This window comes from Enhydra lutris, unplaced genomic scaffold (assembly GCF_002288905.1).
Source record: "Enhydra lutris kenyoni isolate GAN:26980312 unplaced genomic scaffold, ASM228890v2 scaffoldscaffold89, whole genome shotgun sequence".
Lineage (NCBI taxonomy): Eukaryota > Metazoa > Chordata > Mammalia > Carnivora > Mustelidae > Enhydra > Enhydra lutris.
Window position 1 is genome coordinate 203,702 of NW_019154173.1, and position 15,186 is coordinate 218,887.

The following is a 15,186-nucleotide window of genomic DNA, read 5'->3' on the forward strand; positions in this document are numbered from 1 at the left end:
GGGGGGAGAGTGACCCACCAGACAGGATGTACCATGACCACTTTTTAGAAACTGATTTTTGTAAAAAGGACCTAGACTTAACCAGACTTCTAACACACAGCTCAGAATCATCACTATGAGGTGGAGATCCCAATGTCAACACAGATGGGTGAGCTTTTAAGAAAAATAGAGACCTTTGCCCCGCCCATTCTCAGCTTTCACCTGCAAGAAATAAACCAGGACAGACCCTCATTTTCCAATGCCATGGCTGTTTGAAAGCCTAGATATTCTCCCCCACAATCCTGCTGTCTACTGTCTAGTTCTGCAGGCTCCCTGGGACACAGACAAACGCCAAGAGAGACGGGGCTCCTGAGGACACAGCCATGCCTCCAGGCAACTGCAGGCCGATTTAAATCACATCTTGGTCTAGTTAGGCTAATCAACCTCCAAAGGTCATACTCTACCCTCCTCCCTCTTCCTTTTGCAAATTGTCATCTTTATAATAAAGCACCTTCTGTCACATCCACCCCCTCGTGTCACGCTCTTATTGGAATGCTGCCAGTTCACTTTCTCTCCCCCCACCATGACGTCCCCAGCCTCCAGCTATCTGGGCTCTGTGTCTCCCCCGCCTTTGGTTAATTGATGCTCTAAGGGCTGGCGTCAGGAATGGGGAGACCCAACTCAGGGGGTAGAAGAGACAGGTCTGGCTGAAGCACAGGGCTCCTGTGGGGAAATGATGTGGAGTAAGTTTTTTTTTTTTTTTTAAAGATTTTATTCATTTATTTGACAGAGAGAGAGAGATCACAAGTAGGCAGAGAGGCAGGCAGAGAGAGGGAGAAGCAGGTTCACTGCTGAGCAGAGAGCCCGATGCGGGGCTCGATCCCAGGACCCTGAGATCATGACCTGAGCTGAAGGCAGAGGCTTTAACCCACTGAGCCACCCAGGTGCCCCGGAGTAAGTTTTATACTCATGGCATGAAGCAGATCCCAGTGGGCCCAGGATGGCATCCATAGACCTGGGGAGTCTTTGGAAGCTTGGGTGGGGAAAGGGGTCAATATGATGAAATGAGCTGTTTTTAGAAAGTCAGCGGTCAGTGGGGGAATAGTCGGAATTTGGGAGGCACTGGGGAGACCACAGTGGTCAAAGCTCAAAAGGTCAGGCAGGACCCGGCCTCAAGTGATGGCAGCAGAAATTGAGTTGAGGGAACATATGTAAGAGACATTTCAAAGGGATGGACAGGTCTTAGAAAAAATGGAAGGACAAGGTCAAAGCTGAATAGTGCCTGGCTTTCAACCCTGGGTGACCGAAAGCTGGGAAATATGGAAGAGGGGATAGATTTGGGGCTACAGGGTCTTCCTGACGTGCTTACTATGAGCTGACGGCAGGACAGACAGCCAAGTGGAGATGTCCTGTAGTCAGCTACAGGTGCCTGGGTAAGAAGCTGAAGATGGAGAGGCATCCGTGTGGGAAGAATATTGGAAGCCATGAAGGAGGTCAGATGCATTGACCAAGGGAGCAGATTTGGAAGACAGGGAAAGAATATAGAAGAGACAGCTTCTGGAAGGAAGGAGTATTAACAGTTCCAAACATAGTCAAGGGCAAAGAGAATAAACATGAGTAAATTGGCCCAAGTAGCTATATAGTGAATCCTAAGACCTTGAAAAATCATATTTACTTTCCTCGCTAGTACTGTTCCTCACTTGTACCAACATAAATGGTTTCAGTCTTTTGTTCATTAGCATTTAAGTCCAGAGCTTGGCTCTTGGTGCTAAGTTTACTGAACTATTCAACCTACAGGGCAGGACATAGATAATGAGAGAACAAATGCCATTAATGACGGGTATTTTCAGGCAAACACTGTTTAAGAAATGGCACTCCATTTTTCCTCCCAATGTCGGACACATCAGCACGAAAACCTTCATACACCTTTTCTCTGGTTAAGACCCCAGTGACTGAGTGGGGTGGGGGTAGGGGGCATCTCCGTTCCTTCGCTGAAATCCACCTCTCCCAACCTAACTAAGCAAGAAGAAATAAAAGCGACCTGGGTATGGCAGGGGTCGGGGGTCGGGGAGACTGGGAGATGGGAAGGGAATGAAAAAGGTACCATTCGGTAAGGCCCAGGCTGATGCATAAAACAGGGCAAAGGTGGTTCTGGAACCTTCCAGGCTTCTACAAAACCACTTTGCCTCCACACAAGTTATGGATTTGAAGAAATGAAATGGTTACTGTGGTGTATCTTGAACACATTTCTTTTCCTTACAAGAAAAATATGTATCAGGAGATTGCTAAAGTGAAAGTGGCAGATCCGATTCTGGAAGCCAATAGCTAGGCGAAGACTAGCCCATTGCTTTTTCAGGCCTACAGGTCTTCCTATAGGGCGGACTCAGCCCGGAGGACAGGCCCTCAACTCCACCTGCAACAAAGAGCCCCTATCTCCATGATCTCCACCAGCTCCACACTCCGTCCTAGGTAAGGGCAGAACCCACGGAACATCAAAAGCCAAACCATTTCACAAACGAGCGCACCACGATATTCACCTAGAAACAGTCAGGAAAAAAAATAAATAAATAAAACTAGTAACTCTGGCAGTAATAATTTTCATTCATTGAGTGCTTGCTCAACTATAAATAAGAGCATGATAATTCTGTCTAAAAAAACATGGCTCCAGCACATACATCATAATGAGAAAATACCAGCGGGACATTATTAAAAGGAAAGCTCTCCCATGACTGGAGGAAAAGCAAAGTGGCTCATTTACTGAAGACCTGAATACAGACAGACCCAGGTTACTATTCGGCTGCATTATAAGCAAGCTCTGGCCCCGGGTTTCTCTTGAGTTAGGCTGGTTGGGAAGAGAAATGGAGTATGTGCTCTACAGTCATTGGCACATTGCCCTGTACATAGGCATTACTCAAGAAATGTCAGCCACCATTATTAGAAAGCGACTGTATTACTGTCCACGACTATAAGAAAGTAGTTATAAAGGCCAATCATATCTGTAAAAAGCACTTTCGTCCGGACTCATATTTGAACATCGCTATTTCCTCCTTGTGCTCGCTTCGGCAGCACATATACTAAAATTGCTATTTCCTCCTTAAAGGGGAGTCTTTACAGTGGCAAAAAATAATAATAACGGCACATCAGGAGAACGGAGGTTAGAGAGAGGAATAATCATGGGAGTTCTCCTATCATGTGGACCTGGACGTCCCCCAACCTTTTCATGCTTCTGATGACACCCCATATAAGGAAACATGGAGAACGCCTTATAGTAAGAGCAGGGATACAAACCCCCCTTTGTTTCTTAGGTTTTATACTATGCCAAGCTGGAGTATTTATCCTTTATCCTACTTTTCTTGATGAATGCTGTTCCTAAGGATTCTTGGGCCAAGAAGCTCTATAAATCGAATCAGGGCTATGTCAAATATTTCTAATAACACTAAAAGCATGCAACATTTAGGGCCACTGGCAAGCACATATTACAAACAGAATTCTGCATTCCCGTGCTTACATTAGGCGTTCACACATATATTCTATTGTACTGAGCCCAGGAAAACACTTCTAACCCAACCAGTTGGATCACCAACTGTATCCAAAAGTGTAAGCTACCGAACTGGCTTTCAATCCAAACGAGAATGGGATGCTTTCATATTTTGCCCCAAGGCCAAGGGTTATCAACCCATCGACTCTGAACTGTATGATAACCTTTCATGCACAAATGAGTCCATTATGGTGTTAATTTTAAACAGAACTTCAAGAGAAAAGAGCCTCCTTAGCGAATAGTTTCTAGGACATGAACGTCATAAATATCTTAAGAAAGAACATACACTAACACTGCTAACAGAAATATAGTCAAGCCACATATGTCCTTTTATATTTTTAAGTAGCCACATTTTAAAAAAATAGAAATAGGTGAAAGTGATAGTATATTTTACTTAACCCAATATACGAAGAGTATGATTGCTTAAACTTATAATCGACCCAAAAATTGTTAATGAGATATTTTATGTATCTTTGTACTGAGTCTTCAAAACCAAGTATTTAATTTATACTTACAGCACATCTTGATTCAGACTAGCCACCGTTCAAGGGCTCGACTGCCACACATGCCCAGAGGGTACTGTACTGAATGTGTAAATATGGCCGATCTAAAACATTAATGGTGGGGCGCCTGGAGGGCTCAGTCGGTTAAACGTCTGACTCTTCATTTCAGCTCAAGTCAGGATCTCAGGGTCATGAGATCGAGCCCTGGTTGGGCATGGAGACTGCTCAAGGTTCTCTCTCTCCCTCTCCGTCTCTCCCCTCCCTCCCTCTCTCTCTCTCCCTCTCTAAAATATGTGTGTGTGTGTGTGTGTGTGTGTGTATAATAAATGAATTAAAAAGACTAAAAATAATAAAACATGAATGGTATATTTGAAAAGCTATGCCTACCCTCACTGCCACCTCAGTCCTTCACCCTCCTTACTGGAGCCCTGAGAGTGTCCCCACCCCTCCCTTGGACCACTAGCCACCAGGAGTTGTGAGGAAGAGGGGAAGGATGTGTTTTTAACAAACCGCCCTGGAAACCCAAATCCATTTCCCCGTAGAAACAATAGCAAACACAATAGCTCTCTGGTTAAGTGACATTAAGGGTTAAAAAGGCTTTCCTGAGAAGGAAGATCTGGGAACCTAATCACCCTTTAGAACATTGTATCCTGGAGAGAGTGTGTTCTGACCTTCCAGAACACACACAAAGGGACTGCCTGGATCTCTCATTTATTCTCTCTGCAAAAGGGAACTGGAGGCCATGTTTACAAAGAGGTTTTCACTGAAGGACTTAAATCAGCAGGGTCCCGTCTTCATACCGGTCATACAGAGGGTCCCCCATATGGAGGGTCCTTTAATCCTGCCCTTCTCTGGGAAGCAGCCATGTCTGAGCACTCTGGGAAACTAAGAGCTCTGTCCCAGAAGCGGTTCTAATTATCTTCCTGAAGCACAAGCAACCTGAGGAGGACAGGATTTGCTCTTTCCTTCCGTGTGCCCTGCCCTTCTGCCGTCCCTCCCACCCCAATCCCAACCTCAAGGCCGAGAGCTCTCAAGTGGTCAGCACTAATGCAAAACTAGGCAATTTCTCCCACAGCTTCTGGGTTCCCGCCCACCTTTCCTTCATCCCTCCCCCCAGCCCACCTCATCCTCCACTAGTGGGAATAATCACCAAATAAGCACACAGACAAACCCGGCACCATTGCTCTTCAACTCTGTCTTCTGTTTCTTCATCCCAGGAAAAATGTACACACTCTAGCTTGGAGGATTCAGAGCCCTTTTGTGATCCAGTCACAGCTCGTTACAATCCTGACTGGAGAAACTGATTCTCGCCATAGCTTGCCTACCTGCCTCCCTCACCTCCAAGCTGTTGGCTAAGAGTCCACTGTTCTTGAGCCATCCCATCCCTCATTCACATTCTCCAGTCACCTTTGTTCCAAGGACCATCCTCATGACTCTTGATCACTAGGACCATGACTTTTCCCCTTCTGCCACCCCTCCCCCCCCCCCCCCCAGATCTTTCAGGCCTAGATCACAGGGCCCTAGACAGTGCTAGCAATCCACTGTCAGACTTCTCTTCTGAAAGCACCATTTTGATCCTATCACCCCAGTGGTGATAAAAGTCAGACCACCGGTTACCTGCAGGGGAGGAAGGGATCGCAGGAAGCAGCAAGAAGCTTCTTCGGGGGCTGATGGAAACGTTCTGTAGCTGGGCCTGGGGCGGTGGTTACATGAACGTAGAAAGGTTTAAAACTGTATCAGGTCGTTAAGATTGATGTATCTCAGGATATAAGTTATACTCCAACCAACAAAAGAAACAAGGATGCACATACATCGGTCTTGTCAAAGACACAATTCTCCCAAATTATAAACCCGAATCTAAGTGAAAACACTAGCTGTAATCAACAATAAACATGTCAAACCGTTAATAGTGATCACTCTCTGAAGGAAGAGTAGCAGAAACCAGAGTGGGGACTGGGGAGCTGTCCCACTTCCGTACTGCTTGAAGTCTTTTTCTCCCATTTCTTGGGTACCTGCTAAAATCTAGGCACTCCCTGCGGAGCTCGGGGCACAAAGAGAGAGAAGTTCAAATACGGGGCCTTAAGGAGCTCACATTAGCAAAGCCAGCGTGAGCAGTGAGAATCACCATATGACATGCTGATTGCCACAGTGGAGGTCTGCACAGTGCTGGGGGACCACAGTGGAAGCTCTTACCCCCTTTGGAGTAGATGTGGGGCAGAGGGGCAGGATGACTCTGGAGAATACAGGATGAAGACCAAGAACGTACAGAATGTCGGGCCAAGTTTATCCCAGGCAGAGGGAACAACAAGAGGCAGAGTGAGTCTGGAGAAGACAGCCGGCCTACTTTGTCACTGTGGCTGGAGCCTGAGGTCCAGGAGAAGGCACAGCTAGGAAGTTAAGCCAGATCATGAAGGCCTTGGAGAAGTCCAGATTCTACTCCGAAATGTACTGGGGACCCACTGGAGGATTTTAGTAGGGAGATGACTTTATTTTACTTATATTTTGAGAATGACCAATTTAGCGGCAAGGAGGGGGAGAAATCGGTGGGAAGCAAGACCAGAAGTAGGGAGACCAGCTGAGTGGCTCCCCACTCCCTGGGGAGTCGGTTCATCCCTTTCCCTCTGCCCCCCACACCACTCGTGTTCGCACACTCTCTCTGAGAAATATATAAAATCTTTTTAAAAAGAGAAGTTTTTTCCAGTAAACTACATTTAATTCATAGGTTGGACAAAAGTCTGTAAGCATCTACTTCACATGTATGTATAACTGATATATCCTTATATTAGTTTCATGTATACAACGTGTTGATTTCATATTTGTACATACTACGAAATGATCACCACAATAATTCTGGTTAACACCCATCACCATACACAGTTACAAAAATTTTCTTTTTTCTTATGGTAAGAACTTTCAAGATTTACTCTCTAAGCAACTTTCAAATGTGCAATACAGTTATTATTAACTATAATCACCATGCCATATATTACATCCCCGTGACTTATTTATTTTATAACCAGAAGTCCGTACCTTTTGACCCCTTCACCCATTTTGCCCATCTCCCAACTGTGATCTTGGTTTTTGTTTTTCTGTTTTGTTTTGTTTTGGCTTCCACATATAAGTGAGATCACATGGTATTTGTCTTTCTCTGCCTGACTTATTTCACTGAACATAATCCATGTCTTGCAAATGGCAAGATTTCCTTCTTTTGTATAGCTGAATAATATATGTATCACTATTTCTTTATCCTTCATCCATCGATGGACACTTACGCTACTTCCATTTCTTCAGCTATTATAAAAAATGCTGCAATAAACCTAGGGGACTGGGAGTGCAGGTATCTTTTGAGTCATTGTTTTTATTGTCTACAGATAAATACCCAGAAGCAGATCATAGGGTATTTCTATTTTTAATTTCTTGAAGAACCTCCATACTGTTTTCCTGAGCGGCTGCACCAGTCTGCATTCCCACCCACAGAGCACAAGGTTCCCTTTTCTCCACATCCCTGCCAACACTCGTTATCTTTTGTCTTTTTGATAACAGTCATTAACACATGGGAGGTGATATCTCACTGTGGTTTGGATTTGCGTTTCCCTGATGCTGAAGGATATTGAGCATCTTTTCATGTACCTGTTGGCCATCTGGATGTCTTCTTTGGAGAAACATCAATTCAGATCCTCTGCCCATTTTTTAAGGATTTTATTTATTAATTTGACAGAGGAAGAGTACAAGAGAGCACAAGCAGGAGGAGCAGCAGAGGGAGAGGGAGAAGCAGGCCACCACTGAGCCGGAAGCCTGATACTATGGGACCCTGGGATGATAACTTAAAGCCAAAGGCAGACACTTAACTGACTGAGCCACCCACGTGCCCCTCCTCTGCCCATTTTAAACTCAGATGATTGCTTTTTTGCTATTGAGTTGGATGAGTTCTTTATAGATGTTGGACATTAATGCCTTATCTCAATGTATGATTTGCAAATATTTTCTCCCCATTCAGAAGGTTGCCTTTTCATTTTGTGAAAAGCTCCTCTCCCCTTATTTCAAAATGCCCACCATTGCATGCTTGCAATGGCCAATGACAGCTGAAAAGGAAGCAAGGTCCAGGGAGACACAGTTGATCATAGAAGTTGGTGCACCCCCTTCGTGGCATTTTGAGATTCGAGTGCACCTTCTTGTCTCAGGTTGCTCTCACAGGCCCTGTTGCTACCAGTTCACCCAAAAGTACTTCCTTAGCTTCCAACCACAGTGAAAGGCTCCCCTCTAAGTCACTCTTTTGTCCAAATAAGGCCCATCACAATAGTGGGTGGGGGAGGGGGCAGGCATGGGAAAAAGGGATGCCTTAGTTAAAAGACGAACACAGGTTTGGAACACAGATCATTTAAAAAGCATTAATTTTACTTCCTAAATCTGTAAGCCAAACTGCTTCCTTTGCTGACACATGTGGACTCCGGCATGCAGATACCAGTGAACAAAACTAGCTACAGGATGTGAAAAAGCAACACTCAAGGGGAAATTTCACTTTTTCAAGTGCTCTGTGTTTTCAGATTACAGACTTGGAATAGTTCTTTGAAACATGTCTTCCTACTTATAAAAAAACAAAACAAACAAACAAAACAACTTCTGCCCACTATTTATACATGTGTTTCAGCTATTTCTAGAAAAGTGACTCAGTCTGATGTTCAACTCAGTCTGATGTTCAAAAGCATTTCCTTCAACAAAAAAGAAATCATTTTAAGAAAGTAGCTTCAAACATCAAACTATTCTGAATATGTATTACATCCCCTAGTCTCATGGCTCAACTTTCTTCACTGAATAAAAGGAAATTATGATTCATAGCAAAACAAAACATACAAGACAGCAGAACCTCAGCCAAAACTATTAAGAACCAGTAAGCAAAACAAGCCCCACTTTTTAAAAACCATGTATTAGTCTTACATGATTACACTAGAAACGTCAAATATTAACCAGGGATTTTCAGCCTAGCTGTGTACACTAAAGATACCATTTTATAAAAGTAGTGTTAACACTCGTGACGCTGTGTATTAAACTTGTCTACAAAGCAACGCTTGAAACAGATGTAGCACAAAATGCTTGCATTCCATATGCTTTTTATGCAGTCCCCCAATCAAACCTCATTCCATCCCTGTCAACCAACTGTAAGTAACAGGTATGACTAATTTTAAAAGAGCACACAGCCATTCCTAGGGGATGTGCAGTAAGAAGCTACTAAGTCCCAGGTGAAATACTATATTCATGTACTCAACAGTATACATGGGGGGAAAATGCGAGCCACTGTAACTTTTCACAAGATTTACTGTCAGAGCCTGTAAGTGGATATACTGGGAATAGTTCCACGCCTATTAGGAAAAAACCTCCCAACCAAATGCACAACTTCTGCCTGTTACACCACCAAAAGAACTGAATCTTATAGTAGGAAAAAAAATTCTCTCTGCAGTGTGTGGAGCTGTATATAACCAACACCTGAGAAATAAGCGGTTATTTTGAGAAGAGATAATCAATGGTCCTCCAACTGTAAAGCGACTGGGAAATACCAGTACACAGTGTTCTGCAGAAAAATAAGCTACCGATAAAACCCTATAATGGAACATCCCTTGGCTGACGGGGGCCCAGGCTCTTAATGAAGAGTGAGGTTGTGAGTAGGAACTCACATGCCCGCTAACAATCAAAGAAAGAACTTTTTGGTAATCTGTGTGACAGAAAACAGACCTTTCTGGCTCCCAGCTATTAGCTAATGAAAGACTCAACTAAATTTTAAGAAAAATTCACCAGATGTTCTAAAATTTCAGGCCTTCCCAAATGCCTAGATCCTAAAAGCCAAAGAACAAATAGTTACCACATGCTGAGGGGTTTGGGGGAAGGCAGGAGGGAGTGGCTAAGGAGACTCAGAAAAAGAAAATGCTACCAAAGATGCCTTTCTTTAGTGATTCAGGTACACACAGCAACATGACAGAAACATCTGTGAGATCATTAACCATGAGCCATTTTCTAGCACATGGAGTTATCATGTGAGATGAAAATGAAAAACCTGAGTGAACCTTGGAAAAGCATCAAGCCTAAATAAGAAGGCAACTAATGATGGGTAATTAAAAGCATTACACAAAGTGCCTTCCCATACCTGACCTACAGGAGAAAACAGGATCAAATTTAACTTGGAAGGACTTCTTTTTTTCCTTAATGGGAAAAAATGTGATCTATAAAATGGCAGGATAAAATGAGCTAACAGATGAAACTTTCACTAAAAACAAGATCCAACTTTCCCCCTCTGTTCCCAGAACTATCTGGAGCCTCCAAAATACCATGGATAAGTTACGCAGCCGCTAAAAATTTTAAGTATGAAGACTATGTGGCAAGCCGGAATAATTCATGGGACAAAATAGGTGGGGAAAGTAAGAACACAAAGTAATATGTATACGGTGGTGCATGATGGTTGTTAAGGGGGAAGGGGTGAGACTTTCCTTTTCCTTTTCAAAGATTCTGTAAATATTGTCATGAAATGTTTCTAGATCAAAAACGTTCAATAAGTTATCCTTTCAAGGAAAAAAAAAAAAGCCACACTGCTTTGTGCTTATCCTTTTTACTACTTCAAATTAAGGAGAATTTCCAATGGCCACACTACAGACGGTGGGTTCTTATCTGCATTAGTACTCAAAGGGTATAGACTTTCAGACTTAGGACGGACAAACATCTGCTTTTCTCTATGGAAGAAAAATGGTCACACCCTTTTGGGAAAGTGACATTTTTTAAAAGCTTATGGCATTTTGAAAGTTGTCTACTCACTGCAGTTTTTAATATAGATAAATGGAAAACTGAAAACAAAGCCTCCAAACCAGAAGAGTTTGGAGGGGAACCCACTAATCGAACTGTTAACCCAAACTACGAGTTAACAAGATTAAAGCCTCCCTTTGGTTTTATTTCTGAAGGCACACTCTCTGGCCAACTATTCGGTTTGGTAGATTCCGTTCTTTTAAACACTTCCCTCGCCTGAAAACGGATTACAACACATCCAGACTGCCGCTCCCCAGCACTACTAAGATAATTCTGAGAAAGGAGGCGTCTAGCAAAAGACGTCAAGGATTATGGTAATAATACATTTTTGAAATTTCAACATGCAAGCAGGAGTCTTATGCAGGTTGATTTCAAAGTCTGCGTTCTAGTTTATCGGGCCACTGCAGGCAAGGCAGTTCATTATCTGCTCGCCATTCGGAACATAAATTAACCACCCCCACGGAGGTTAAATCCTCCCTACTTTTCGCCTGTAGGTCAGAATGCCATGGATCAAATCATCGAATTTGGTTACTGCAGCCTCGCGCAGTCGAGTCCTCCCCACCCCTTCCCTCTTTTCTTCTCCCAGGACAAACCCCTCCGTGGCTAACAGCAACCTAATTTAGGATGTGAATAGGTAGGCCAGGTCCCTAAAAAGCTCGGGCCCCCTGTGAGTTCCGATCAGCACGTCTCCGCCCTGGCCCGTCCCGGCTCCAGCGGAGTCCGCAAAGAAACACTAACAGTAGCAGGGGTGCCTACAGGCGGGCGGGAGCGGACCGATCCCGGGGGGGGGGGGGGGTATTGAAAAGATAAGTTTCTCCGGGTCTGGGGCTGGGGAGGCTCGCTCCGCGGGCAGATCGGCCATCGGGCGGGGTGGGGTAGAGACCACAGACGTGCATAGGATCCGTCTCTTATCCGAGGGCCGGCGGCTGGCTCTGCCACGCTCTCAGCAGGAAGGGGAGGGCAGCAGGAGGAAGAGCGGGAGGCGCGGTGCGGGAGGAGAGGGGAGGGGAGGAGGGGAGAAGGAGGAGGCAGGGCCAGAGGAGGAGCTGGCTCCAGGAGAGCCCGCGCGCCGGGCCCGCAGCACCTCTGGGCGGAGTCGCTCGGCCCGCCCTGCCCCTCGGCCGCCGCCGCCGCCGCCGCCGCCACCGCCGCCGCGCCCGGTGCGCCCCGAGGGGGCGGGCCCACCCCGCGGCCTGCCTCCGGGTCTCGGGCCCTCCTTCCCCTCCCCCCCTCCCCTCCCTCCCTTCCATCTCAGCAGCGCCCTCAGTCTCCCTCTCTGGCTCATACAAAAGCAAAATGTCCGCCATGTTCCGAGGCCGCTGCGGTCGGCGCCGCCACCAGCTCGGCGGCGCCCCCCTCCAGCCGTTTGCCCTGCGGCCGCCCCTCCCGCGTCCCATGGCCCCGGCCCCGGGCGCCGCCGCTGCTCCGCCAGCCCTCCGCGCGCCCCCGACCGGCCCGCGCGCCCCGCGGGGCACTGCAGGACCGCCTCGGGCGGGGGCAGGGGGCAGCAGCCCCGGGCGCCTGGCTCCCACTTCCCGCCCGCCCGGCTCCCACTTCCCGCCCGCCCACGCCCTCGATGGCCCCTTTACCTTGATGCAGTACGGGGGTTCGTCGTAGGTGACCAGCATGTACCTGTCTCCGCGGCTGGCCGGGTCCCGGGCGCGCAGCTGCGTGACGAGGGATGACGGAGGGGGCCGCGAAGGGAAGGAGGGAGGAGGGGGCGATACGAACGTTACAGAAGCACCTAGATCCACCACCACCCCCATCCCTCAGGAGCTCTCCCCAGCTCTCCCCTCCCCTCCCTTTACCTTCAAGAATAACTCCACAGCGCCTTTGGCAATGTCCAAATAGGAGGTGCCCAAGTCAGTGCGCTGGTTCATAGAGGCGGACGTGTCTATGAGGAACAGCAGGATGGGCATCTTCCCCCGCACCCCTGGCTCCGCTGCCCACTCTCCTGACCCTCTTGCCCTCACTGCCGCGGACTACCACCCGAACCCTCAACTCTCGCAGAGCCAGGGTGCAGGGAGCAAGAGGAAAAGGGGGAGACGGGACGGGACGGATGGAACTGCTCCGGGCCTCCTCTTTCTGCAGCCCCACCTCCTCTCCCTCCAAGGGAACTTGAAAGTGTGAGCGTGTGTAGCCCTCGGGGCCCTCCCCCTTCCCCTCCCCTGCCACCACTACTGCCGCCGCCGCCGCAGGGACTACTGCCCAAGCAGCCGTCCACGCTCACTCAAGCGCTCGCCCCAGACTGAGAGCTGTCTCTGTTCACCCACACACAACTTCTGTCCGCTCACCTACCATGGGCACCATGTGACCAGAACCCACGCCATTGGCTGCCAATTATGTGGTATTTGCATATTCATTAGATGACAGGGCAAGGGGAGGGACTTTGGCGAACCCTGGGAGTTGAAGTTTGAACCCAGGCAGGGGGTATGGGGGAATGTTAAGGACCCTCCTTTAAAGGACTTGAAAGCTGTCAGGATACTTGGGGTGGTTTGAAGGGATTTTCGCTGGCTCTTCAGAGATGACGATTCGAAAGGGAGAGCGAATTTGAGCAACAGTTGCGCAGCACTACAGAAGCAGATGCTTGGACAGGCTGCCCAGAAGACGCTCTAACTGCAATCGATCAATCCTGCCAGTGGCTAAGACCAAAACATTTCAGAAGCACAAACTTCTTTCCTGGCAAGTCCTACTCGCATTCCTTCCGATGCCTCCCCACTCTTGATCCGTATTTGTAAGGCGGTTGCTGGCCTTGCATTCCACGTATATCCACTCAGAAAGAAAACTAAAGCTTAAACACAAGTTACCTAAACCGGCCTTGTGAATGCGCAAGCTTCTTCTGTTTCAAAGAGTTTTTTAAGTATTGCCCTGCCAGTGATAATTCCACCCATGCTTGCGTCTGCACAGCCTTTACACATGGGAGGTTTGCCAACCTACATTGTGATTCAGCTCACGTTTATTGAGCACCTATGAAGTGCCAGGTACCTACATTAGCTTTATTTAATCTTTGAAACAATTATGGTAGATGGCATTATATTCAATTTTCAATAAGGGAAAGTGCAGCTTGCCGGAATTAGGGCAACAATGAGGAATATTTTCTTTTAAAAGGGGATGGGGCGCCTGGGGGGATCAGTCAGTTAAACATCTGCCTTTGGCTCAGGTCATGATCTCAGGGTCCTGGGACCCAGCCCCCCCTCCAGCACTGGGCTCTTTGCTAGGTGGGGAGTCTGTTTCTCCTCTCCCTCTGCCTCTCCCCCCTGCTTGTGTGCTCACTCTCTCTCAAATAAATAAATAAAAATGTTTTTAAAAATAAAATAAGGGTGCTTGGGTGGCTCAAATGGTTAAGTGTCTGCCTTTGACTCAGGTCAGGATCCCAGGGTCCTGGGATTGAGCCCCGCAATGGGCTCCCTGCTCAGCAAGGAGGGGAGCCTGCTTCTCCCTCTCCCTCTGCCATCCACCTCCAACCCCCGCTTGCGTTCTCTGGCTCTATCTCTCTGTCAAATAAATAAATAAAATATTTTTTTAAATGAATATTCTCAGGTCTGGCTCTGTGGAGAGGCTCAGGAAAGGCCAACCACACTTGGCTGTCTACTTCACGTAACACAACTTTTAAATATGGAGGTGTGATTCCCAGCAGTGTGCTATAAACAACATGGAATCCATGATCTTCCATGAGCTTACCATTTCATATATTCTTTGTAATATATATAGTGTGTGTATACACACACACACACACACACACACACACATACATATACCTACTTATACACTCAATAACATTTTCAGAAAAATAAGATTTCAGAAGAGGCCACATGGCAGTATTTGAACCAGGGACAAACAACCAATGCAAGTAAAAAGTGCAACAGAGACAATGGTCCAGTGGTCTAGAAGTTCAGAAGGTTTCATGGATGGGGCACAGAGGCAGAAGGGAGGGATTCCGGGTCGGAAGGAATAGTGTGAACAAAAATTCAGCCAGTGATAGTAATATGCTTGGGCATTTCAGGCCAGTGTGGTGGGATACCCCCAGTGGGAATTAATGAGGAAATCAGGATGAAAAAGCACTAGAAGTTTCCATTTCCATTCTGACACAAATATGGTTGGACAAGGGCAGTGTCTACATGAGCCAGGGAACTAAAAGCACAGCACCGGTTGTGGCATCGTAACAAATTATCACAGAGTCAGCAGCTCAGAACAACATGTGTGTTTATTACCTGACACTGGCCATGACTCAGGGATCTCTGTTCAATCTCAAAGACCACAGACAAGATGTGGGCCAGGCTGGGTTTCCATCTGGAGATTTGACTGGGAAAGAATCTGCTTCTAAACTCAGTCAGAAGGAGGGTCTTGGGGGTCATCTATGAATTCTGCCTAACATTAGAT

The 15,186-nt window shown here is 46.8% G+C and overlaps 1 protein-coding gene across 7 annotated transcripts in view; it reads right to left on the minus strand.

Moving 5' to 3' along the window:
- The window catches only part of LOC111162122 (integrator complex subunit 6 like), a 67,589-nt gene extending 54,631 nt beyond the window's left edge, over nt 1-12,958 (minus strand). For all 7 annotated transcript variants that reach the window (XR_002641558.1, XM_022526304.1, XM_022526302.1 and 4 more), the window contains exons 1-2: nt 12,615-12,958; nt 12,396-12,473 (exon numbers count right to left, since the gene is read on the minus strand). Coding sequence is in view for 6 of the 7 variants with exons in the window: in XM_022526304.1 (XP_022382012.1) it covers nt 12,396-12,473; nt 12,615-12,725 (189 nt within the window). In the remaining variant the exon portion in view is untranslated. The remainder of the gene's footprint in view (nt 1-12,395; nt 12,474-12,614) is intronic.
- Between the last annotated feature and the right edge of the window lie 2,228 nt (nt 12,959-15,186).